General features: G+C 41.6%; 3 protein-coding genes across 4 annotated transcripts; 2 read left to right on the forward strand and 1 right to left on the reverse strand.

Moving 5' to 3' along the window:
• Positions 1 to 1,316: 1,316 nt before the first annotated feature.
• On the reverse strand, positions 1,317 to 3,824 carry LOC146617053 (protein c-Fos-like). Of its 2 annotated transcripts, none has more exons than XM_085373618.1 (4): positions 3,696 to 3,824; positions 2,938 to 3,144; positions 2,239 to 2,346; positions 1,317 to 2,039 (listed from the first exon to the last, which is right to left on the reverse strand). In XM_085373618.1, the coding sequence occupies exons 1-4, from the start codon at positions 3,822 to 3,824 to the stop codon at positions 1,317 to 1,319; spliced, it is 1,167 nt and encodes a 388-aa protein (XP_085229744.1). The 2 variants fall into 2 exon arrangements, with proteins under 2 accessions (XP_085229744.1, XP_085229743.1); XM_085373617.1 differs by having other exon boundaries at positions 2,938 to 3,153.
• A 4,106-nt stretch (positions 3,825 to 7,930) lies between these two features.
• On the forward strand, positions 7,931 to 10,417 carry fosab (Fos proto-oncogene, AP-1 transcription factor subunit b). The gene is made up of 4 exons (XM_085373615.1): positions 7,931 to 8,225; positions 8,658 to 8,879; positions 8,974 to 9,081; positions 9,197 to 10,417. Exons 1-4 carry the CDS (start codon positions 8,094 to 8,096, stop codon positions 9,869 to 9,871), a joined length of 1,137 nt encoding a protein of 378 aa, XP_085229741.1. The 5' UTR covers positions 7,931 to 8,093; the 3' UTR covers positions 9,872 to 10,417.
• A 9,855-nt stretch (positions 10,418 to 20,272) lies between these two features.
• tmed10 (transmembrane p24 trafficking protein 10) lies at positions 20,273 to 26,492 on the forward strand. The gene is made up of 5 exons (XM_085372131.1): positions 20,273 to 20,497; positions 21,441 to 21,561; positions 22,176 to 22,249; positions 23,532 to 23,658; positions 24,055 to 26,492. Exons 1-5 carry the CDS (start codon positions 20,312 to 20,314, stop codon positions 24,174 to 24,176), a joined length of 630 nt encoding a protein of 209 aa, XP_085228257.1. The 5' UTR covers positions 20,273 to 20,311; the 3' UTR covers positions 24,177 to 26,492.
• The last annotated feature ends 346 nt before the right edge of the window (positions 26,493 to 26,838 follow it).

Raw genomic sequence — 26,838 nt, forward strand, 5'->3', positions numbered from 1 at the left:
AGAAACTTGGTCTTTAATGAGGCTCGCGCTCTCCTCTGGATTGTTTCTTCTCCAGCTCCGAAATTTAACACCCGTTGCTATGGATACAAAACAACTGCAACTACCCAAATATGGTCAAAGGAACTGAAACGAAACGGCAATCGCGTGCTGACGTCACGCACAGCACGCATTGCGCTGCCGTGTGTGCGCTCGGATTCCCTTGACCGTGACAATAGTGGAGCAGAGAGCAGGCTGTGAATAAATAATTAACCTGCTGTTTGCGCTGCTTCCCACTCAATTCAAACACGTCTCCGTCCACGACGCGTCTCCTTTATGTAATCCCGAAGCCAGAAATAGGCGCAATGCCGTCTTTATGGATTGATACTGAGACGAGAACATCATTAATACCACCCTTAAATTTAGGATTTTTCTTCTTCTGACGTTTTAGTGAGTGTTTGGTAGGTCAGATTCATATTTAAACTGGGTTTAAAGCAGTTTTATTACAGATGAAGTTTGCATTGAAGGTGTTCAGCTGTTCTTCGTCCCCCTCCCACCACATTTCTAAGGCATCTCATGGTTTCTTCATCTGCTGAGGAACTTCATGTAAAGTCACCAACTAAGCAAGGCTGTGGTGCCGACTATCTATTCATATAAATGCTCCTAAATCAATAACAACAGCAGCACAGCATTAATTGCAGTTGTGGTATTTTATTTCCAGCATATTTTATCAATATCTAGTTTCTAGTTTTCTTTTGTTTCTGATTTTGTTTGTTTGTTGTTGATTTTTTTGCATCTCTATATTTTCATAAGTAAAAAAATAAACTATGTCATAAAATACATCTCAATAAAATACATGGCATGATCTTGTTTTTCATGGAAAACAAATGTAAAAGGAAATGTCAGTTCAGGTCTGGAGGGGGGGCACCTTACAGCAAGATGTTACACTTACATATTAGTATCCTTCTATAATTCACTTGTTACAACACAGCTTTGTCAAAAACAGTGTTACACATATATTAAGCTACTCAACAGGATCTCGTTTCAGACCACACGCAGAGCTTTTTTTTTTTAACAACACAATACCATCTCTTCTTGGATTACAGATGACTTGTATTTGCATGCATTTTACTAGCACAAGGTCTCATCTCAGACAACTGCAGCAACAGCATGGAAGAACTCAACCGTGTTTACAGTCACAGAAAAACACTGCGTCTACACAATCTCTGATTTTCAGGTATATGCACGACATCGAAACTCACACTACAAAAGGTTATTTGAGAGCGACTGGAGCTTGCTGGCTGGTTAGAATACAGTATTGTTGCATAACTTCTTTGCATTCACAAGGCCAGGAGTGTGGGCGAGTTAAGACTATCTTTCATTAACTCGGATGCACCGAGGCTGCCTTTGAGGCACTCGGAACCGTCAGCCAGGGAATCAATCTCGGAGTGATTGAAGGAAAACACTGTGCGGTAATTGCTACAAGTGGGACTGGAAGACATGACTGGGGTGCTCAGAGACTCAAGGTCGCTTGCCACGGACTTGTACAGGGTTTCCCAGTCTGAGAGGCAGAAGGGCCCACTCAGGTCAGTACTCTGTAGTATGTCAGGGACAGATGCGGCCGTCTCGGGCGTCACTTCCATCTGTATGCTGGGCACCAAGTCATCCAAGTCATCTCCTTTCAGTTCCTCCAGAGCCTCCTCTTCTGCGCTGGAGCACAAAAGGATGTTGGAGTTTCCCAAGATGGCTGCAGCAGGGATGCAAGGGACACTGCTCATGTCTTGACCAATATGGGCTTCTCCAGCTGTGCTGCTCTCTGGGGTTTTTCCATTCTCTAACATGGAAAGCAGCTGCGGGGAGTCCGGTGGATCCTGCAGCATTGTGTCAACATCATCTTCCTTATCATCCCCCTCATCATCATCACCATTGCCGTCATCATCTGAGGAGAGTTTGCAGGACGGTTGGTGAGAAGCTAAGACATGCTCTAGTCTCTCTTTCTCCTTTAGCAGGTTGGCAATCTCTGTCTCCAGGGTGGACTTTTCTTCTTCTAAAGTATCAGTTTCCTGAGGGAAAGAGGGAGAAAGAGAAAAGAAAAGAGCATGAGCAAAGCACAAAAAAAACCCTAAACAAAACAAAAAAAACCTATGTGGCTCTACCGCTCTGCTTCGCTGTTGTGAACTGAGACATTATTCATCTTTGGAAGTATGCAAAGTATTCTGTGAGAATGAATCCTCTATAATGATTTAACAAAGCATTACTTACAGCTTGAAGGGTCTCTATCAGCTCCCTCCGCCTGTTACGACACTTGGCTGCCGCAATTTTGTTCCTCTCCCTCCTGATCCTCCTCCTTTCCTCCTCCTCTTTGGAAGGCTAAAATCAATCAGAAATAGCCCATTAATTTAAACGCTCATCCCACTAGGTCTTGCCATGTCGGCAGTTGGCTCTTAAACACCGTTTCTTGTGCCAAAGTGAGAGAGAGAGAGAAAATCTCCTATGCAGTGAATGCTGATGTGGTCGGTGAAGATTCTCAGTTCAGGCGTTAAAATGCTGCACCACTGGCACGGTCTAGCCAGTCACGTGAACGCGCATTGCATGCAATTTCCTATCCCGCACATAAACAAGGCTGAGCTCGTTACCCCCGCCAAAGTAACCGCTCTGCACCAATTAAACATGATCAAATCGGCTTATGACTGACTCCCCGCAGCAAAATATTCAGATCAATCCGCTAACACTTTATTTCCCCACGACAGGGAAAGAAAAAAAGCAGTTAATTGCGTCCCGTCCCGCTAAAATATCGCGATATCTCAGTTTTCACATTAAGCTTAATGAGTGGAAACGAGGTGGTTGGGGATGGTGTGGGGATCGGGGCAGAGTGCTCTTTTGCTCGCTGTACTGACTGATTGATTGACTGGTGGTTGATTGACACATCAGCATCACCGCCCACCCCTCTCTTCTCTTTACCTGTTCTTTCGGCCCTTTCCTGTTGCTGGCTCTCGCCTTGTTTGCACCTGGCCGGGAAGACGACTGGGTCGCTGCATGAGTTTTGGGCTTTGCACGGCAGGGCGACGGAGAGGCAGATGTGATGACTGTAGGCTGCACAATCCACTTTAGTTCTGGCGATGTTGAGATTGCAGTCACAGTCGGAACAAAGGAGGCTGCTGCACTGGTCTCAGTATCCTGGAAAAACCCACACCAGACAGACATGCATATGCATGCAGTAAAATACTAATTTAGCGTATCTGACGAATGGGTGACCACGTTATTGGCTGACCTTTAGCAATGTTTAAATGTTACATCAATCATTTGTCCAAGGAATGTCAAAGAAGACAAAAAAAATCTGCTCTCTGTAAACACCTCAGAACCAGCCTCGCATCCTCATCAGTTTTTATGATAGATTAAAAAAAAAAGGTTGCAACGAAGACTGTGAAGCAGACAGCAGTACAAACAGTTTTATTTAAATAATAATATCATTGCGCTGTTTTTGCTTGTTTGTTTGTTGGGGTATTTTTTAGGGATTTTCTACAGAGATACGCATGTTTTTCTAGTCATTTTTCCAACACGGGATAGTAATCCTGCTAGGGGAAATGCAGTGCATGAAAAGGACTTCATAAAAATGTGAAGAATTTGAGGAATGCAGTTCTATCACCCGCATGCGTCAAACACAAGATTACGCTTTGTGATCAGGTTTTTGTGTGTGTAATGATGAGATCCGGCTTTACCTTGGTGCTGTCCACTGATGATGAAAGCGAATCAGGAGGATGCTGACTGCACCCAGGGGTGTCCCCGCCAGGCGATGCTGTGCTACAGCTGGACGATAAGTCGAACTCAGTGCTGGAGTCTGGATGCATGGTTTCATTAAAAAATAAAAATTCAAAATAAAATTAAATCACCGCATAAGAGACTGAACAGTCAGTCTGTGCTAGACAGAAAACGGATGTCCCGGACGCCTATATTCCATTTGCCAGGTTCATAACTGTGCACATAGTGGAGAGGCCCGCCTTTTATAGTGAGCTGGAATTTTATGAATGAAATCTGTGTGGTGAGACCGAACCATTTCACCGAGGGAGAAGTGACTGGAGAAAGGGGTTAGCAGATGGGGTTTTTTACAGTTCAACAATCAAATCACTGAAGTGCGTAAAAATCAACACTAACCCATTGTTTCATTTCAGCTTATTATCAGAACTCAAATGGTTTTTTTTAAAAAGTGTGCACATAGAAAGTGGCACCCCTCCCTCCAAAAGGTGCCCACCGCCATGAATGATCTACGTCACTTCATGTATGCAGCATCTGCATCACAGGCTATATGTTCCCGTCATGCCCTCAGATGTTCTCGACATTTACCCTTTGTTTAATGCTTCTGGGCTTTCACGGTAACACGAGCTCTCAATGCTTTAGAAGGAAAGTGGAGGCAGTGTAATAGGCTTCATTAATAAATGGTTTTAAAATAGCCAGTGTGGTGCTTCCCCGATTCTTTCTCCTCCAAACTGTCCACATTAGAACAATGATTATGCACTAATGTTCCAACTTCTATTTATAGACACAAAATAAAATCCGGCATTAATTTAATTCTTTCACAAAGCTTCCAGCACACTGTCTGATTATTTATAAGCCGTCAAAATTAAGTGTCATTCACGTATCACATTGCCTTTCACCTGTCTCTACATATGAATAGAGCTCCAGCAACAGAACTGTCGCTGAAGCCAAGCAGCCAATCGCCGATGGACCGGTCGAGCCATATATGGTATTTCCGGGAGGAGAGGGGGGAGAGGGGGGGCGTGCTGTGGCACAAGGATAGCGCGCAGACGGACGCTGCCGGGCTGTGTGTGGCCCACTCACTCACTGCCGCAAAAAGAAAGTAAAACAAGCTCTCAGAGACTGACCCTATGTTGTACCTGATATCAGCGTCATCAGCTGCGCCAAGAATGCCCGCACAGGCGTTAGTTTGAGGATGCGAAGGATTTGACCCACCTTTCCATATAAGGGTGGCAATTAGGTGCAGCCGCAGATGTGCAAAACACACTCACGAGGGAATCGGAGAATTCAAGAAGGCCAGTGACTGATATAATTTCTAGACAGGAGCAACGTGACTTACTTTCTCACAGACTGTAATGCAGTTTATCGGCACCAATTAAAGCCCGGGCTTTAATTGATGTTCCCGCATAACCTAATTCTGCTCCCATAACAAGAACTTGCGGGCTGGATTGGGCTATATTTAGGTTTCATGTGACCTCACGAATCCACCCAAGTGAAAGGGATAAGCGCTGGATAGAGTGAGAGGCTCCCCCCCTGTTTGCTCTGTGCTCCCGGGTACTTCCCGGCAGTGGCAACCCCCCCGCCTTGGGCCCTATTTACCGGCACATCACTATTGGTGGTCGGCTTGAGCGGCCTGGGACAAAACGAAGTTCAAAGGTCGAACAATACTCACCTCTCAGCACATCTCTAACAGTTGTCTTCTTCAAAGCAACTTGAGCGTGAATGCGCAAAGACTGTGGAGTTTATTTTTAGATCCACTGGCATCCAAGTTCACGGTCATTTTAGTGAACTGTTCTCCTTTGAGGAGCCAAAGAGCAGCGATAAAAAATAAATAACTTCAGCTATTAGATAACCGGAGAGTTTAAATACTTTCAAAAGCAGCAATATAAAAAAATATTTTTTCTTTTAGAAATTGCATTTCTTTCTTTCTTTCTTTCTTTCTTTCTTTCTTTCTTTCTTCTTCTTATTATTATTGTTATTATTATAATTTTATTTCGATTAAATTATCATTCCAACACGAAATAACACTAGCAAAAACCAGGTCACTCAAACAGTGCAGGTCAGCAACCTTCATGCCAACCACTCAAACAGAACTCAAACACCGCTCAAGGTAAACGGCTTGTTTGGTGTCCCGTTCCATTCCGTTGACCCGCAGACACCGAGGAAAGGGGAGGACTGTCAGAGACTTGAAAACACTCAGAGCTCTCACTCCGACGTCGTTTCCGGGAACGGCCCCTGACGTGTTCGTGTGCACGTTCCGTCTCCACAGGCGATGCCGAAAAAGTCGGTTTGGTGTTTCTCTGTTGATGTGGCTCCTCCTCATGATTACACACGATCTTCTTTGCTATGAAAAAATAAAAACTAAATGGACGTCACTGACGCGAAAGGGGCTGGGCGTCGCTATGACAACCAGGAATGTTCAACAAAACACTGGCGCGGGAAAGAAAGCGCAAAATCCTATAGCCTGAATTAGGGTCTTTTGACACAATGACACCTTTGTTTAGTCTTTATGGTTTGTTTAATGGGACGAGAGCACTTATGGCGCTTGTTTTGTGCTTGTTTGGTTAAAGAAGGGAATTCCCGGAAGACTCACGAGAGAGAGAAAAGAAGAAGAAGAAAAGTATGAATTGTGTTTCATAAAACTCATAAAATGCTTTGCTCGTGTTTTTTTATGTGCATGAATGTATCGCCTTTATTAAGAATAAACCATGAACAAAACCACCAGCAAAATGTTGCTGACTTTGGTAATATTGCACGAAAGTCACGATGCCTGTTCCACAGACCTACTTCTCAAGTCAACACGATAATAAAAAAAAAGTGCTGATGTCAGAGAATGAACAGTTATTAAACAGCAAATGCAGTCGCAATGTTGGCTCACCGTTAAGCCTGCATTTCATGAATTCGTTTCATAGCTTCTTACGTAAATCTTGAGGATTCCCTCTGCTAGTGGCTTTGGGGAAGACCTTTACAATTAACTGCCACCCCTCCCCGTCCCCTCCTTTGAGAAATGTAAACTGTCGTCGAGGAAACGTACACACAGAAAACCAGTTATCAGCTCGCTCTGCAGCTAAACACGCCCTGTTCTGGATTGCAGGCGAAAAGTACAAATAGTACCTGAGGGTGGAGAACATGTCACCCATGTCCTGACATGTAACGTTTATGTAGAGATATTTTAGACAATTCTATGAAACAATTCCATTGTAACTTACTGGATATAAACGCATGGGATTAAATAAGAAAAATACATGGATAAAATTAAGTATATAAGTAAATTAAAAGTCGGTTTAACAGACAGACCACAGAATCAAGTGAAAATCAATTACCCACCGTTTTCTCGCTTATTCTTATCTTTATTCAAATTATTCTTTGTACTTTGTGACCTACCTACACATACAAACATGGGCCTCCTGTGATTGTATGAATTGTCTTGCATTAAATGTGTAACAATTGATCAAATTAAACACTTTAAAAATAGTCGATAAGTGAGTCAGTGAGTGAAGTTAGCGAGTACTTAAATAACATGTTATTTATATACCACCTTTCAAGGTGAATATCACAAAGTGCTTAACTACAAGTTTGCACGATAAAATTGAGTTTCTATATTTCAAAAATACAAATAAAAAAGGAGGCGCACGGCTGGGGGAGGGGGTTAAAAAAACAGAAACAGATTTTTATTTTTTAATGTGTTTGTTTGGTACGTTTTGTTCAGCACAGACACATTTACATGTTTAATTGTGTCCCTGCTGTGTAGGACGCACTTTTCCTCACTGTTATCTCAGTTCTTCAAGTTTTCACAACAGCGTCTGTGTTTGTTGTTTTACATAACGTCATGCCGCTGTCCGCCACTCTCAAGGTGTATTTCCCATCAGGCCCCGCCTCCTTCACAGGATGCACCATATATGGATACCTACGTATCGGGGATCCCGCTCCGGAATATTCCATTTCTTGAAGACGAGTTTTAGAAATAAACATTTTAAATAGTCACTTATCACCTGTAAATGACTCATTCGTGACTCGTGCAAACAAAGTGTATTGAATTTAAATGGAGCGCGAGGAAAAGTCGGTGTTATTACGGCGTTGTTAAGTCAGTGTTTTGGTGTTTTTTTCCTTCCTGGTGTCGGGTGAACGGCACACCCCTCTCTACGTCAGCAGGCACACTATAAAAAAGGCCCAGCTCGGAGAGTTGGCAGTCTAACTTTGAGTAGCAGAACAGCGACTAAAGAGAACTGATCGGGAGCAGCGCTTGAAGAGTTTTCTCGCAAACCCACTAAAGGACTATCCTGACCTCAAGTTTACATTCGTCCTTAGTAGAGTTTGTCCGGATCTTCTTATTTGCTTAAATTTTTTTTCGAAAAAAAGGAACGATGATGTTCAATTTCAACGCGGATTGCGACTCTTCCTCTCGCTGCAGCACCGCTTCCCCGTCCGTGGACACTTTGGGATATTACCCGTCACCAGCGGGATCTTACTCCAGCATGGGATCTCCCCAGTCTCAGGTATGTCCGCTTAAACATTGTTAAATCTTTACAACACGCTATTTCAGCTCAGAAAGAACCTGTTGGAGATTTGAATGTTTACTAAATTAAACTGACAAAGCTTAAATTTGATGTTTTCAAATAATAATAATGTTAATAATGAAAAAGGCTGGCTGGAAATTAAGAAAAGCACCCATTGAGTTTTTAAATATATATATTAAAAAAGAACTCTGACCTGCGCACCACACAGTGCAAGGCAAGCTTCATTCATCCACCTGGAAACTCCATAGAGAGAATGTAACGTCATAGCTGACATCATAAGGATATTTTTAAACCATCCAGCTTTTTATAGACCCTCCGTGCTTCATTCATAGACATCTTGCAATGCTGCCACCCCTCCTGATAATGTACCAAATGTCCTGACGATCTCCTTTTTTACTTCATTTCCTCCAGGATTTCACAGACCTGACAGCATCAAGTGCCTCCTTCATCCCCACAGTCACAGCCATTTCCACAAGCCCAGATCTTCAGTGGATGGTCCAGCCTGTGGTCTCCTCAGTGGCCCCTTCCCACGGAGCTCAACCTTACACCTCCAGTCCTAGCCCTGCATACTCAAGAGCAGTCATGAAATCTGCAATGTCCAGGGCTCACAACAAGAGAGGCAAAGTGGAACAGGTAATTATCATTCGTTCATGAAGTGTTATGTATATATATAGACTAAGATTATTAAAGAGCAGGGGTCCTAACTTTTACCTTCTATCATGTGCAGATGACACCTGAGGAAGAGGAGAAGAGAAGGATTCGCAGAGAGAGGAATAAGCAGGCAGCAGCAAAATGCCGCAACAGGAGGCGAGAGCTTACAGACACTCTGCAAGCTGTAAGTATCCCATCAGATTTACCATCACTCATTGAAACATGTTTATTGTCAGAGCTATAGCAGAGCTATCCAACAGCCAAGCTGATGCAACTTCCTCCATTTCTCTCTCTTACAGGAAACTGATATCCTGGAAGACCAGAAATCCAACCTGCAGAATGATATCGCCAACTTGCTGAAGGAGAAGGAGAGGCTTGAGTTCATTCTGGCTGCCCACCAGCCCATTTGCAAAATCCCCTCTGAGCTGGGCACAGACTTCCCCCTGACCTCCCTCTCTCCTACCCACTCCTGCCACTCCATTGCAGTGTCCACCCAGCCACAGATCACCGTCTCTCATACACCCGCTATCGCTTCCAGCCAGTCGACCTTCACCTCAACCTCCAACTCCATATTCTCCAGCGCCAGCGCCACCCTCTCCACAGCCACCGTCTCTAGCAGCACAGTCAAGATGTCAGACCTGGAGTCCTCTGTCCTGGAGGAGTCTCTGGATCTCCTGGCAAAGACGGAGATGGAGACGGCACGGTCTGTGCCAGAGGTCGACCTGTCCAGCTCCCTCTACACGGGTCAGGAGTGGGAGGCTCTTCACACCTCAGCTAATACCAATGACTTCGAGCCCCTGTGCACACCTGTAGTAACCTGCACCCCAGCCTGCACTACCTACACGTCTTCATTTGTATTCACCTTCCCAGAGGCAGAGACCGTCCCCACCTGTGGCGTCGCCCACAGGAGAGGAAGCAGCAGCAATGAGCAGTCCTCCGACTCCCTCAGCTCACCCACCCTGCTGGCCCTCTAAAAGACTGTACAAGAAACAATGATTCTTCCGATCAAAGCACACTTTCTTACGTAGATGTGCCGATCACAGGGCTATGGAACAGACTTATATTAAATTATTTATGATTTTTATCTGCCTTTATCTATACTTGCCTATAACACCAATGTAGCAAGTTTAAAAAACAAAAACAAAAAAAACCCTCCCCGCATGTTTCAACTAATACCATCTAGTCGTTATATGAGTTCGTATATGATTTATATGGTGCTAGATAACATAACTTGTTGTTTATCGATATGTTCAGAGCAATAGTTATTATTGATCCAGTTTGTTTTCTGGTTAATGGAATGTGAGAGTTAACATGTGAATTGTTTGTGAAATTTTAAAAAGAAAAAAACAAACAAAAAAGAAACACGTGCATTGTCTTAACCATGGTCTGAGTGGTCTATCCAAAGTTTTCTGTGAAAACATTAGTCCTTTTAATTTATTAAATTTATTTTTTTACACATAGAGGAATAGAGAAAGAGATAGTAAAGAAGAATGTTGTTTGTAAAATATGTAAATAAAAAGATAGTGATATTTCAATTCAATCATCTGTGCTGGCTGGGTGTGTTGCTTTCCTCTCACGATATCCACACACACACACACATATGTATTTACATATTTATTCAGTTCAAGTCAGGTGTATTCATCAGTCACCTCATGGGGCAAGCACTTTGCGACAGCGGGAAGGAAAAACTCTTTTTAACAGGAAGAAACCTCCCGCCGTGTTTAGGGGAAGAGAGGCAAAGGAAAAATAATTTTAGAAAAGATGAAAGAGAAGAGAAAAAGAGGGGAATATTCTCAGGAGTAGTAAATTAAAAGCATTTCCAGTAAAATGCTTTCAAAAATTATTAAAATAATGCTAAAATTAGCTTATATAAGGCATAGCCATCTTTTTTCCCTGTACCTCCACTTGCTCTATTTATTGTTCCGCCTGTTGCCAGGGTTAACTATGTCAGTGGCTCTTACGTCAGTGCGTTCTTTCCATTTTTTTAATCGTAAGCCGTGCGCGATGACGTTTGGACTTCCGTGCCCAAATATAGGGCTCTGCGAGGAGTCTGCTGCTCGCTGCCGCCTGCCAACAGAAAGTAACCGGGCAGCTCGGTCAGCGCTTTCCCCCCCCCCCCCGCTAAAACAGATATACGCTCTCTTCTTTCGGCTTTTTCCCCTCTGCCGGTCTCAGGGAGAGCCGATTTAATCACCGACATCTGTGATAAAAAGATGAAAAAGGCTTGCTGCACACTGCTTTCGTAACCGATGCGACACGTTTCTCACGTCCAACCGTGCGCGCGCGCACACACACACAGACATACGCACGCGATCTGTAGTTGTGCAAGGGAACTCGCAGGAGGATCTGAAAGTGACGTTTTCAGCCACAATATACGATGGTTTAATTAATTCTCGTGCATCAGAAGGTCCCCGATTAGCCAAAACATCACCTCCCACAGAACAAAAGACGTGCGAGTTACAGCATAATTCGAGGAAGGAAAAAAAAAGGAAAAAGAGGAGTCCTCAGAAATAATTCATAAAGGCACAGACAGCATTGTCGACCTATTAAATGAACTTCTGCATGAGCGATAAGGGTTTATTTTTATGCTGTGACTGTATGCTAAATGTGGATCTTGTTGAAGCAAATCTGTGCCAACATGGATGCTGAAGTGACAGCATGACATCCAAATGCCATTTGTTAGTTAAAAAGGTCACCTGATGTGGAAGATCTAGAAATGAAATTTTCATATAATCTAGTATAATCTCCCCCAATCCTTACCCCCATAATTTGTGTATGCAGTATGAATTAAAACTGAAGGTCTGGGGGTGGGGGCATCTATTGCCTCTTGTTACGCAGGAGACCATGAAGGCAATAAATGCATCACTTATGCAGTAATCATTGATTATTTCAGATAAATCTCGGTGGTGTGTTTTGTGTGTGTGTTTTTTCCATTGGCATCTCTGCAGATTAATTATTCTGCTTTTATTGCTCCTCACTGTGTCATCAGACCTCTCCCAGCCTTCTCATCTTGTCTGCATGTCATTCTCTCACCTCATTTGCTCATTTCCCCTTGTACCACTATTTCATCATGTGCAGAATCATCAAAAGGCAGGTTGCCTAATGGCTTCACACAGGAAATGCGTGGTGTGTCTGTGTAAAAGACATGCTTGGTGGAAGACTACTGTCGCACAATAACCAACCAGCTCTGACGTTGGAGGCCTTCCAGTGTGGTCACACCCTTTTTTTTGTAAAGCCACACAAGATGTCAGCAGTTGTTGCTGCTCTGCTTCCTGGTTTCAGGGCCTGCTTTCAAATGAGGAACAAGTTTAATATCGCTCAAAGCACTGAAGTAGCAAAATATGGTGTTCTTTATGAGATTGGCTTTTATAGGGTTTCTTGCTTTGTCCTTGCAGTGCCGTTGCATAACAGCCTATTTCTCAGTATCTGTTTTCCTTTACTCTTCAGCAGTACCCCCCCTCTTTTCCTCAATAAAGCTTCCGTGTGCGACCATGCAGCATCTAATAACTCTGTTTATTAATACCCCTTTTGCGGGCTCGGGGAGATGGGGTAGCTGCAGAAATAGCAGGTGCCTGTTGCTTCTTTTAACATCAGCATCAACAGCAGTAAAATTAGACCACTGTGACGCCAACCTGCGTCGGTGCTGCAACCCAGGGGAGGAACCAGGCAGCATACGCCTGGTAGAAAGAGAGGAGGAGGAGGAGAAGGAGGAGGAAGGGAGACAATGATGAGGATGAGAGGATTGCAGGGAGGGAGACAGACAGAGATCCCTGCCTTGGTGTAATTGTGAGCACAGTGATGATGAAACAGCTGAGTTCGCCTACGTGCCACACTGACAACAGCTCAGCTTGGCTTGGCTTTGTATTCACAGAAAGCCATCCCCCTGATAGCTTTCTGCTGCTGAGAAGGGATGTGAAAGCTTTTAACAAACTACAAAACATCAGTCTGCCAGTCATGGCTAAGTAACAGAGCAAGAGCTGACTCAGAATAACACTTATAGTAATCAATGTTAAGCACACCCAGTTTTATCCAATTTTGCCCTGAAACAACTCTTTGTCTGAGTTATTGTGAGTTTGCCTGAGGCCCTTTTTTTTTATGATGAATTACTGCTGTGTGAATGTGTCTTATCAGTATTTAGAAGTGATAAGGAGCATAACTCATAAAATAACAACAGCTAGTTAAAGGGTGTGTGCATTTGCGTCAGCAGGCTTGTTCTTTAAGGAAGTGTCTGTTCTTTGGAGTGAAATTAAATGAAAATTTGGAACCGTGCCCAGAGGTGACAAAACGGTTACAGTCAATCAGGTGTAAGATTTCAAAAGAAGCTCTCATCCTACTCCTTGAAATGTTTAATTCACAATCAATAAATAAATGTGCCCAGAAAGGGTTGGAATTAACAAACAGAAGCAAATAATTTTTTTTTCTGAACAAGCATGACTTTCACACTTCAAGAACAGCTGAAACTAGTTCAAATACAGGCTACTCATTATTGTTGGATGTAAAGTTTTGTGAATTTCATTTGTAGCCTAAGCTCCTCTGCGGCACAGAGGAGTGTGTGTGACTTGCTATTCTTAGAGGTTTTGACGCAATAAGATACAAAACTGGAGGGATTTCTCTATCCAATAATTACTGTTCACCTGCTGCCAGACTCCCCACTCAGCAGCGTGTCCTCTTCTTGTCTCATGGGATCAGTAACTAGGATGTTTCCCTGGAAACTGGACAGCTCTATCATATATAATTGGGTAATCCCTGAGCTGCTGACAGAAAAATAATAGCGTTTGGGATTTTCAAAAAGACCCAAGCCAACACTGAACGTAATATGTCTTTTTCATAATCTAGATCCAGCGATTACAGGATAGATCTGGATTATTAGTAACTGTAATGATAAAGGGATTTTAGTGACAATATTTAGATATCAATAAGCAGATTGTGGGGGGTTAAAAGACTTCTAACTATAAGACTGCTATTTATTCAGTGAAAGGAGTTAAAGTCCCTGATCGATCTATTGTGCTTCTCTCCACCTTGAACTGGCTTGTTTGCACAAGCCTTCCCACGCTCTGCCACTAACATTAGTCTCAGATATATAGCCTCTCTGACCCACTAGGGGGCCCAGGTTAAAAATATTCTCTGGTCTGCAAAACACTAACACAAGGATTTTCTGAAAATGATAGCTCCCTCAAAGGAAAGTTGAGAGTTATTTTTGTAAATACAGCTGCTGCTGTGTGAGTTAAAGTGCAGGGTTCTTGTTGTTTACTGCACATCCCATATTTCCAGTCTTAATAGGAAACTGACCACCAGTCTACTGAGTGGTGTTAGTTGAACAGAGGGCTAACAGGGAGACAGAGGCAGCCATTCAGGTCACATCCTTTTGAGAATCATAAAAGTCCAGAACAATTTTTGTCCTAATGACTGTTATTCATTGCTCTGTGAACTGCAGCTACAGCTCTGGGCTCTGCATATCTTATATTGTGATAGGATGCTTGAATAAATGAATAGTGTGAATAGTGATGATCTTTATAATGATATATTTAGCTTATTGTGCAAGGTCACCTTGTCTCCGTACCCAGGAAACTCCTTTTTTGGAGTTGGAGCACTCTACAGAGCGAACAATACACCTGATGTAAACACTCCATCCCACACAAGACCACTACCGGGGCAGGGGTAAAAAATTGCACTTTGTTCAGCAAAGTAATTTAAACTTAATGGCCAGATAAAATATAGTTGATTCATCCCAAAACTAGGGAAATGCCAGTGGTACAGCAGCCAAGGAATTAAAAAGAATGTGTAAAAATGACTTCAGTAAAGGAGAATAGCTCAGTTAAGCAGAAAAATGGAATTTAAATAAATAAAGGGGCCTAAAAAATAAATAAATAAATAAATAAATAAATAATAAGCAGAAATGAAAAAGCAATGTGTAAAAATCTGATGATACAATAAGAATACCTGTTATAAAGATGAATAAGAATAAACCTTTAAAAAATATATGTATATTTAGCTAGCTATCTCACTAGATGATAGCATAGTGATGATACTAATGTCAGAGCAGGGGTGTGTTCTCCAGGGGGGCATCGGATGGCACCAGCTCCAACTGATGCCCCCCTACAAATGATTTGTGCCCCCTAAAATGAGGGCATTAGATAACATTACTGTTAATTTTATAATCCCCCAAATCAGTAGATACAGTGGGGCAAAAAAGTATTTAGTCAGCCACCGATTGTGCAAGTTCCCCCACCTAAAATGATGACAGAGGTCAGTAATTTGCACCAGAGGTACACTTCAACTGTGAGAGACAGAATGTGAAAAAAAAATCCATGAATTCACATGGTAGGATTTGTAAAGAATTTATTCGTAAATCAGGGTGGAAAATAAGTATTTGGTCAATAACAAAAATACAACTCAATACTTTGTAACATAACCTTTGTTGGCAATAACAGAGGTCAAACATTTACTATAGGTCTTTACCAGGTTTGCACACACAGTAGCTGGTATTTTGGCCCATTCCTCCATGCAGATCTTCTCGAGAGCAGTGATGTTTTGGGGCTGTCGCCGAGCAACACGGACTTTCAACTCCCGCCACAGATTTTCTATGGGGTTGAGGTCTGGAGACTGGCTAGGCCACTCCAGGACTTTCAAATGCTTCTTACGGAGCCACTCCTTTGTTGCCCGGGCGGTGTGTTTTGGATCATTGTCATGTTGGAAGACCCAGCCTCGTTTCATCTTCAAAGTTCTCACTGATGGAAGGAGGTTTTGGCTCAAAATCTCACGACACATGGCCCCATTCATTCTGTCCTTAACACGGATCAGTCGTCCTGTCCCCTTGGCAGAAAAACAGCCCCATAGCATGATGTTTCCACCCCCATGCTTCACAGTAGGTATGGTGTTCTTGGGATGCAACTCAGTATTCTTCTTCCTCCAAACACGACGAGTTGAGTTTATACCAAAAAGTTCTACTTTGGTTTCATCTGACCACATGACATTCTCCCAATCCTCTGCCGTATCATCCATGTGCTCTCTGGCAAACTTCAGACGGGCCTGGACATGCACTGGCTTCAGCAGCGGAACACGTCTGGCACTGCGGGATTTGATTCCCTGCCGTTGTAGTGTGTTACTGATGGTGATCTTTGTTACTTTGGTCCCAGCTCTCTGCAGGTCATTCACCAGGTCCCCCCGTGTGGTTCTGGGATCTTTGCTCACCGTTCTCATGATCATTTTGACCCCACGGGATGAGATCTTGCGTGGAGCCCCAGATCGAGGGAGATTATCAGTGGTCTTGTATGTCTTCCATTTTCTGATGATTGCTCCCAAAGTTGATTTTTTCACACCAAGCTGCTTGCCTATTGTAGATTCACTCTTCCCAGTCTGGTGCAGGTCTACAATACTTTTCCTGGTGTCCTTCGAAAGCTCTTTGGTCTTGGCCATGGCGGAGTTTGGAGTCTGACTGTTTGAGGCTGTGGACAGGTGTCTTTTATACAGATGATGAGTTCAAACAGGTGCCATTCATACAGGTAACGAGTGGGGGACAGAAAAGCTTCTTACAGAAGACGTTACAGGTCTGTGAGAGCCAGAGATTTTCCTTGTTTGAGGTGACCAAATACTTATTTTCCACCCTGATTTACGAATAAATTCTTTACAAATCCTACCATGTGAATTCATGGATTTTTTTTTCACATTCTGTCTCTCACAGTTGAAGTGTACCTCTGGTGCAAATTACTGACCTCTGTCATCATTTTAAGTGGGGGAACTTGCACAATCGGTGGCTGACTAAATACTTTTTTGCCCCGCTGTATATAATTCTAAAGGTGCCATTCCACATAATGAGTACACTTACTTTAGTTACTTTAAAGCTTTAAGTAACTAGCTTAAAGCTTTAAAATTTAAACAATGAACCTGTGAACTATTAAGCTACTTGATTAGGATTTTAACGTTTAGTTTGCTTTTACTTAAATGAAAAGTCTAAATACTTTTTTCCACTTTGAAACAATTTTATCCAGTGCAAGATTATGTTTAAGTTAATAAATTGGATACAGGCATTCGTGAGAGCCTAAAAATCATGTTTTCTACACCAGTTTTCTACAATGCTTTTACTTCTGATGAAATATTCTGACTTATTAGTACCTCTGTGCCACGGTTCTTAAACAATCTTGGAAACACGCCTGTGTCACAGCGGTCATTTCCGTCTCATATGCAGTCTTTGGTTAAAACACACTGGAAAGCTTGAAGAACATTTCCTACAGATCCTTCCAAAAGGCTTAAAAAGAAAAGAAAAGAAACCAGGTAGATTTTCCTGTCATAAGTAGGAGTAAGCTGTTCTGCTATTACAGTAAACATGTTAACAGCCCGGTACAGAAATTGTTTTGGTTTTTCAAGCTAAGGTATCTCTTTTAACAAGACCTGTGTGGCTGGGGCAGAGCTAGAGAAATTTTCTTAGGGTGGCATGAGGGTGGCATGGAAATCAGAGGGGGTGGCAAAAGCAAAGCCATTTCTTTAGACACATACAGTAGTTACATTCTGTAATATGCATTATATATAAATGGTGAAAATACATCAAATGCAATAAGTATACACGTTTCATATAAACAATAACAATAACAAAGTCTATAACTTTCTTATTGGCTTTATCCCAAATCATTAAACATTTCAGTTCGATCTTATGTACTGTACAGCCAACATAATAAATAAGCATGTAGCTCAATAAGTATAAACTCCTGAAAGCTACACAACATTAGGTGGATCAGTTAGAAATGCAAGTCTAACTTCTCTTTGGCACTTTTTTGTTACATGCTTGAATTTACACATAAGGTCAGAAATCTGTACTGTCAAACACTACTGACAACAGGAAATAAAGCCAGCTCAACACTATGGGTAACACATTTTTAATGCAAGGGTAACATTTTGCAATATATTAAGTTTTAGAATTTATATTCAATGTTAACTGTAGCTAGGGTAAAAGTGTTCATGCTATAAACAACACTGTCATATGCAAAACTATGGTTGCACTAGGGATGGCAAGGGATTATTTTAGGATGGCACATGCCACCACAGTAGATCTGCCCCTGCCTGTGTGGTTGCTTTATACAATTTATATAATCATCATGTTAAGGCAGGTCCTGAAGACCAGAACCAGACCACCAAAGGTTCTGTTGTAACCCACTGAATGGCTCTGCAAAATGTGACAAGTGGAAAGAAGAAGGGTATAAATTTCATCGTTTTACTAACAACAGCCTTAACCTGTTAGACACAAAAATACGAAGAAAATAAACCAATAAATATTCGACATGTACATGTTTTTATTGTTAGTATTCCACTAAATAACAAGTAAATAATAAGTTCCCTTTTTTTTCTTTACAATTTTTTATGTTTTCACAGCAGGCGCACAGTAAAGTTTGACTGAAAGGTGAACGCTGACTAGGTTGCTGTCTGCTTTGAACCTCTCACGTCTCTGTAACTGTCGTCAGTAACTGAACTGAACTCTGTTGGTGCCTACATGAAAATTTTAAATGACAATATCTAGCAAATAACATGGTTTGCTACGTGGTTAGTTTTTTTTTTCTCTTTCTTTTTTTCAATTGATCTGCGTGAACTTGACAAACAGTACAAAAGTCTGAGCTCCAGTTTTAGTGAGAAAGAACTGGTTTTAGCCAGGAAAACCCCTGCAACCTGATACAGTATGCTCCAAGAAGAAATTACGCACTTCACTTAAATGCTCCGTTTATGACCAATATACACAAAAAGTAAAGCTCTGAGCAGTTGGAGTTGTGATTAATTTAGGAAAACATTTAGCAAATAACTCAAGAGTTGTAGTCATTCCTCTGACACATTGTGACACACTTATATACAGTATGATTTAGTCCTTTAACATACAATATGTGCTTGTCACACCAAAGCACTAAAGCTCATTTACCATTTTGAGTATATCTTGTAAATTTCCCCATGCTTATCATTAATTCCCCCCCTCCAAGTGTTTCCTTATCTTTCCCTCTTCTTTATCTGTGGGGTTGATTATATTTGGTTTGTGAAATGCAAATATCTGATGTTTCAGCGTAACTGTGTGTAAAATGTACTGGACAATGCAACAAAGTGGCTTATTGTGTGCAGAGAGTTGAATATTGTGACAGTACAGGGTGGAAATGGAGAACAGTTGACTCTCTGCTGGAGAATCTACTTTTCTACTTCATGTAATGACGATGTGGAGCGTTATTATATGAAGTAGAAAAGATTCTGTAGTTGAGGGCTTCACTAAATAGAATATAGAAAGTGCTCCCCTGCCTGCCCAGTGAGTGGTACAGAAGGCAGTCAGGATTAGCTTACACATGATCAAAGGATGAAGAAATCCTCCTTCAGCTTTCACTGGCCAAAATTTTGATTCCTCTTCTGTTGCAGCTGCTGTCTGTTTGGTGTCCATGCCACCTGTCATTGATCGCTGCCTTTACACCAATTTAGAGTTTTTCACATATGCATGTACCAGTCCCTCCCTTTGTAGATGATACACTAGCAGATTTCTTAGGTGTTGGATGCTTTGTGGTAAGGGCTCTTTGTGACCTGAGCAGTTATTTTTACAACAGTTTAGTCATAGAAAAGTCTTGCTGTGATTCTTCTGGTAGTTTCTGTCAAGGTAGAGTCCTTGTAAGTATTTTAATTGCCTGAGTGCAAACCAGATCTGCAATGTCATGCCTACTGCAAATGCATCCTTCTCTTTGCACCAAAGTTATAAAAGTAAACCATAACTTAACAAAAGACTAAAACTAGGTGCAAAACTGTTTCAGCTACTTTAAAAATGTAATTTAAAGCTTACTCCGCCACTCCAATCAAAACAAAACAAAAAATATTTCTTAGAAAAACATTTTTTGCCACCCATAAATCAAAATTTCAACTCACTAACTCAAAACATCAAGAAAATTAACATAAAACTTAAAATGTCAAGTTATAAAGTTCAGTATGTTCAGATAATAACCCCAAATTATGAAAAAAGAAGAAAAAAAAACAGGGTTTGTGATTGGCAAATACCAGGTTCTATACAAATATCTTTAGTTTTAGATATAATAGATATGCTGGACAAAAGGTTTTAAACATGCGCTGCTGCGAGGCAGGACGAAAAGAGGAAGTACACAGAGAAGACAATTGCCTGGACAAAGTGTTTATATTTTTATATGCTTTATTCTTAATTCCATGAATATTGCTCTTAACCAGTTGGCAAGCCTGGATATAATATAATAAAATGACTGTAAAGGGACTAAGATAAACTAAAATGAACAAAAAATAAAACACTTGGACCTCACCCGAACTTCACGGACACAGGATCTGCAGTTGGAGTTCCACGTCCAGGCCAGCGGCGGCGCTGGAGTGCTAAGGGAGGCCGGTAGTGTGAGTTGGAAGTCGGTGTTAAGCTGGTTGGCTGGCACGGTCTGGTTGGTCGGTTGATGGTAGCCATGGCTCGAGTCGCTGCGCTACTGCTCTTACCGGTTCTTATTGAATCGGTATTATCAATTTCCTTCTTTTTACCGGTCAACACCAGAAAGTGTTTACGGGAGGAGATCCACAAAGACGTGCTAGTCACGGGGGAGTATGACATAAGCGAGCAGGCGAACACGAAAACTAATCTGAAGGTGAGCGCAGACCTGCTGGCTAGCTACCCTCACCATTACCAAGTTTGTTGTCGGGGCCGAAATGGCTTCAATCTGGTTTTTAATGACCCGATGCATCGCTTACAAGTGACTCTTGTGGCTATATATGTTAAATCGAGTAATTTCTGCTGCGAAAATGTCTACTGTTGTTAGCATTGTAGCTAGCCCAGGCCCAGAAAACCTCGGCTTCCTGGTTTTAGAAGCTAATTAGCCAGCTGGCTACAGTCAGTGCTCGCTAACACTCCCGTTCAGGTTAATTTGAGGGGTAATTTACTTTTTTTAAAAATTAGTTAAGATACCTTGACACTAGTGAGCACTCGCTGTAACACACAGTGCACGTATTTATATTAAAACATTGGAGAAACGACCCTGCCGGTGACTTCGTCTGGGCTCTGCTGCTGTTACACGTCAGTCTTAGGGTCCATTCAGCTGCCAAGCACAGCTTAGCCATATTAGCACATTAGCTTCCAACACGTCAGTGATGGTTTGTGTATTATTTAAATGAAGATCTTAAAAGATTTTCCTCACATCAAAGAAAATGACCGATATTTATACTGTTACAGATTGCACTGCGTCCTCACGAAGTTATTTTGTTTTTTTTACTCCCCTCATGTTCTAACAGCTGGCAGTTTAATGGCTTGCGTGGGGTGTTGCAGCCTTGCATTTTCAGACACATGTAAGGATGACAAGCAACCATCATCACAATCTCAGCCTATAACTATCTAGAAAACGACACAGTTGAAGTGTCTGAAATCCTCATGTTGGTGTCATAAAAATACCATTATTAGTGATAATACTGGTCAATGATTTAAAATTCCCACATTAAAGAGCAAAGTAATTCAGTATTGATTTAAATATTTCAGTTAATATTCTGCTGTTTCTTTGGCTCTTGACTGTTGTTTATTGCTTTTGTGTATCTTTGCAGATCACAGACTCCTCTGGCCACACTCTTTACTCCAAGGAAGATGCTTCAAAAGGAAAGTTTGCATTCACCACAGAGGACTATGACATGTTTGAGGTTTGCTTCGAGAGCAAATCACCCATGGGTAAGCATGCCAACCCCCCATGTGTGTTATGGACAGCTGCTGCTGTTCACACACACTTGGTTTTATGCCTTAGTCACTGTCAAATCTTCTGATTAACCATTTAACCCGCTATCTCAGCCCCGCCCGTCGGGTTATCATATAGCCCGACGGGCGGGGTTGAGATAGATTTTGGTCGCCCGACCGGAGATATCGCTAGCTCCGGGATGTCGGGCTAGCGATTTTGCGAGCCCTGTATGGGGATTTCTACATTTCAGATAGGGGGAAGAAATAAGAAAGGCCAAAATTATCATCATCACATCAAGCCAATGTTTCAAAATCAGGGCATCGCTACAAATACATCAATTATCTATACGTTTTATGTATTGATTCCTATTTGCACTGTGACTGTTAAAGTTTTACAATGCTTGTCTTTCCTGGTGTGTAAGTTAGTGATTTTTAGTTCAAGCTTCACAAAGTGCTGTAAAAGAATACACTGTATTCTTTTACAGCACTTTGTGAAGCTTGGTAAAAAAAAAAAAAAGTGCTAGAAAGGATAAATTATATAAATGATGCTCATTTTAAATGTTTCAGTGAAATTGAATATGATGATTAAAGTTTTTTGCTCTTTTAATCAGGAACTGGAAGAGTGCCTGACCAGCTGGTCAATCTGGACATGAAGCATGGTGTTGAGGCCAAAAACTACGAAGAGGTCAGAATCAGTCTGAAATGTTTGTTTGTTTTCATATAGATGATGCACATGGTGTCTTGGAGATCAGGTCAGTAGGTTTTCTTGAAGCAGCCTACAATATCTTCACTGTTACATATAGGTTTAGTCTCATGTTAATCAAATGTTACGGAAGCATAATCTGGCAGTTGTGACCTCAGTGCCTCCTTTTTTAAAACTTGTCTTTTTTCCTGGAAGTACTGCTGTAGTTGTCTTTTGTTGAAGGACAGTGTTGACCTCAGGGTGCTTTGGTAATGTGTGCGGGAGGTTCCCTGGCTTCACATCATTCAATTTTTCTTGTATAGGGACGTGTGTATCGTCACAGTACTTGGGTTCCTTTCCCGAAAATGTATTACCACTAACTGTGACTGCCTTAGGCAACACTTTAGAAATTTAGGCGTGATAAAGAGCTGTGAGCTGATGATCAGTCCTCCCTCCCCACCCACACGCAGCGCACAAACATTACATGCTGTTCTTTGCGTGTTGATGGATGTTCGCCGAGACTTCCAAGTGGGCATTCCTGTTTGTGGGTAGCTGCAATTTCAGCTCCACCCACCATGTATTCACCTACATAGATGGACATGTTACTTATTGAACAAATTTGCAAGCTGTTCAGTGGGGGGTGTAGTTAAAAACACTGGAAGAATTCCTCACTGTTGCAGAATACTTGAGAATGTGTGCTTGGTAGAGCCGGCTGTAGTGTGCTGTGTTTTTGATCATTTGGCAGCTCACGGGTTTTTTACATCCAAGGTCCTAATGGCTGAGTGGGCCTGAAAAATAAATAAATATATATTTTACTTTATTTATTTTTGTTTCACACGACTAAAGGATGCATAGAGAAATTAAGTAGAAACATTCAAACCTGTTTCGGGCAGTTTTCCAGGCCTTTCTTGGACTGACGAGAATTTGTTCTAGTGGCTTACATCAAGTCATGCACAAAAAAAACAAACCAGGAGCTACCACATAACCAAGAAACTTTCTGACGCTAGTTGAGTTGGTACACGTCGTGCATTGATATCATAACACGCTGTGGTTGGTTGTGGTTGCGGAACAAGGCCAACCACACCCAGGCTTTTCTCAGGTGCAATTGTTCACACCAGAGTTCGAATGGCAGATTCTCATGAACCTGTGTAAACAGGAATGCTTTGGCATACACACCACACTAGACTGACACCTGCTGGACAAATTATTTAATAACCCTTCTTCTCAAGCTGTTGTACAACCTTCTCTGCCATTTCCCTCTGATCATTTTCTTTTGTCCCTCCAGATTGCCAAGGTGGAGAAATTGAAGCCTCTTGAGGTTGAGCTCAGGCGCCTGGAAGACCTCTCGGAGTCCATCGTGAACGACTTTGCTTACATGAAAAAAAGAGAAGAGGAGATGCGGGACACCAATGGTAATACAACCCAGCACATAGCTATTCAGTAGCTCTCTCACTGAATTCAGTTTAATTTTATTTATATAGTGGCAAATTGCAGCTGTCACCTCAAGGAGTGTATTTTAAGTTAAAAATCCAACAATCCCAAAAGTCACACAACTCCTTATAAACTTGGACTTGGTGACTGTGGGAAGGGAAAACTCAGATTTAGCATAAAGAAACCTCTAGCAGAAGCATTGTCGGGCTGGAGCAGCCATCTGCTGCAAATGTTCCTTTGTTATTGTTTTCTTAGGAAGTAGCTAAAGACGTCAGAGTAAAGTTGTCTGCTTGTAGTGGTTACTTCAGTGATGAACAAGGAGTATTGCATCACTGTCCTATAACACGGCTACCCTTTTTTCGGTCATCTGTCTACAGAATCCACCAACACACGCGTGCTGTACTTCAGCATATTCTCCATGTGCTGTCTGATTGGGCTGGCCACATGGCAGGTCTTCTACTTGAGGCGTTTCTTCAAGGCTAAGAAGCTGATTGAGTAGAGCGACCCGCTCCCAGCTCCTTACCTCGCGGGACGCTGCCTGACGGTCAGCCAACACATCCAAACATCCACCCTCCTTGGACTAGCTTCAGCAAACAACAGCAAGTGGGGGCTCAAAATCTAGTTTTCAAGGCTGAGAGAGAGAGTACCAAGGTTTTCTTCTGGGGAAAAATAAAAGTAAAAATAAAAAAAATATCACCTGCTTATTTAGTGGTTGGAAACATGAAAAGCGCTGTAGGGAGAAATGCACTGTAAGACATGGGAGATGTCCGTCTCTGTGGTTGACATTTCTGTCTGCACTGTTTCGAATGTTGCAGCTCACTGAATAAGAACTTCGAGCGTTCGTTGAACAGCAATGTTTGATTTTGAGCTCAGTTTGAATGGATGTGCCATGAGCGAATGTCTTTTGCCCTCCTGTTTATACACTCATTCTTTGCCATGCCAAGTAAACTAGATCCTTGGTGCCCTTTTATTGAGTGAAGGTTCTTTGAAAACACAGTTTGTTGTTACTTTGATGAGACAATTGGCAACCACTGAACTTCTGTGTTTTGTCACTTAATTTGCATACATGTCTGGTAGCTAAATTTAACTGTTTTTTTTTTTTCATATTGTAATTACCACTTAGTTCTTTCAACTGGTAATTTTCTTTTTCTTTTTGGGGGTTGTGAGTTGTCAGTAATATTCTTAGTTGTAAATTAGGTCATTTCTATGGGCTCTTGCATAGATTTTTGTTTCGGAACATTAACATCACCTATCAAATGAAGCAAGGAACCAAAAACCTTGTTCCTAGGAAGGAATTTGTAACATCCTATGTATATGGTTATGAGTAAAAACACCCTCCTGATTTCTATTATACAGTTTATATATATCTATATATATATTTGTGAAAGCTTCTCCTGTCAGAGTGCAATGGACAGAGGTGTTGAAATGTAAAGCTGTCCAAGCATTTTCAGTCACAGGCCCTTCTTCTTGACACTGGTAGAGCTAATTATTCTTCTGAAATTTCACAAATATCAGTTCCCAACTACAGTATGTGCAGATCCATCCAACATGCTTCTTTCCAGCAGAATTGTTTTGGCTCGGGGTGGTTGCAGATTGTTTTTGATGGGGATAATTTAAAGCATCTGTCATGGGGTACATTTTTAACAGTGAACGTTGTGCGCAGTCACTGATTTTTATGTTGACTGATTAAATTTTGTAAATTTGTGTTGGGCTTTTATTCAATAAACTATTGGATGGATTTACATTATTTTTGTTTTGTCCTTTGAATTGCCTATTTAGGCATTTTTGAAAAGTAGGAGACGCATGTAGAGTGCATGTGCTCTCATTGGCTGATTTGTTATGTACCCCTGCCCAACTGCCAAGTAGTGCATGCATCTAATCAATCACATGGCAGCAGCTCAGTGCATTTAGACATGTAGACATGGTCAAGACAACCTGCTCAAGGTCAAGCTGAGCATCAGAATGGCGAAGAAAGGTGATTTGCGTGGCTTTGAATGTGGCCTGTTTGCTGGTGCCAGATGGGCTCGTCTGAGTATATCAGAAACTGCTTGTCCACTTGAATTTTCTCCACACAACCATCTCTGGGGTTTCCAGAGTATGGGTTTAAAAAAAAAAAGAAAAAGGAAAATATCCAGTGAGCAGCAGTTCTCGCAAGTTGGGTGAAACTCCATCATTGATGCAAGAGGTCAGAGAATGAACAGATTGTTTTAATCATTTTTAGTCATGTTTTTATTGTGTTTTTACCGTTTTAAATACATCGGAAACCTCCATTTATTTATTTTTGCCTTTCCACGTTTCCAACATGTTACATATGCATGTTCTGTATTGTTTAGCTGTAAAGAAGGCTAAAGAGCAATTTCTGCTCGTATTTCACATGTACTAATGCTTTATAGCGGTTTTAAAAACAAAGCCTGTTTGACTACAATGGCAACTGTCACTTCAGTTAGACTGTCATTCTTCTGTTACTATTGGTTGATTGAAAGCAAATAATAGCTCAAAAACACTTGTCACACCCAAGGTATTCAGAACAGCGTCTATGAATGGACAACATACAGAAGTTTGGGAAGATGGGCTGCAGCAGGAGAAGACCACACCAGGTGTATTTCCTGTCTGCTAACAACAGGAAACTGAGGCTAAAGTTCACGCAGGCTCACCAGAATTGGACAAAAGAAGATTTGGACTAAGGAACATGAAAACTTGGATTCCGGATGCCTCGTATCACTGGTTCAGGATGGTAGTGATGATGTAATGAAGTTGGGGATGTTTCTTTGGCAGCATCTTGTTGAATCTTTGCCACAAAGAATTAAAGCAGTTCTGAAGGCAAAAGGGTGTGCTAGTGAAGTGTGTTTATGTTTGTTTATGACTGTTATTGAATCTGCTGAGTGCTACAGTTTCTAACATGAAGCCATCATGTTAAAGTGACTTGATGCTTTCCAGTAGCCTAATATTTAGATGTGGAAGTCACCTTTTAAATGTATTTTTTGCCAGATCAAAGTGGAAAAAAATCAATGAAATAATTTTAGTAACAAACAATCTAGAAATAGACTAAAATCTAGTGGAAAAACAGTGTTGCTAACAAATTAAAACCAAGCAGAAAAACAGGTGTCCTCTGTGTCACAGCCTGATGACATTCAAATTTCCTGTCACACTAATGATTTTAA

The sequence above is a fragment of the Diplotaxodon limnothrissa genome, linkage group LG15 (assembly GCF_057381915.1).
Source record: "Diplotaxodon limnothrissa isolate DT_005_m linkage group LG15, D_limnothrissa_male_GT1.1, whole genome shotgun sequence".
NCBI lineage: Eukaryota > Metazoa > Chordata > Actinopteri > Cichliformes > Cichlidae > Diplotaxodon > Diplotaxodon limnothrissa.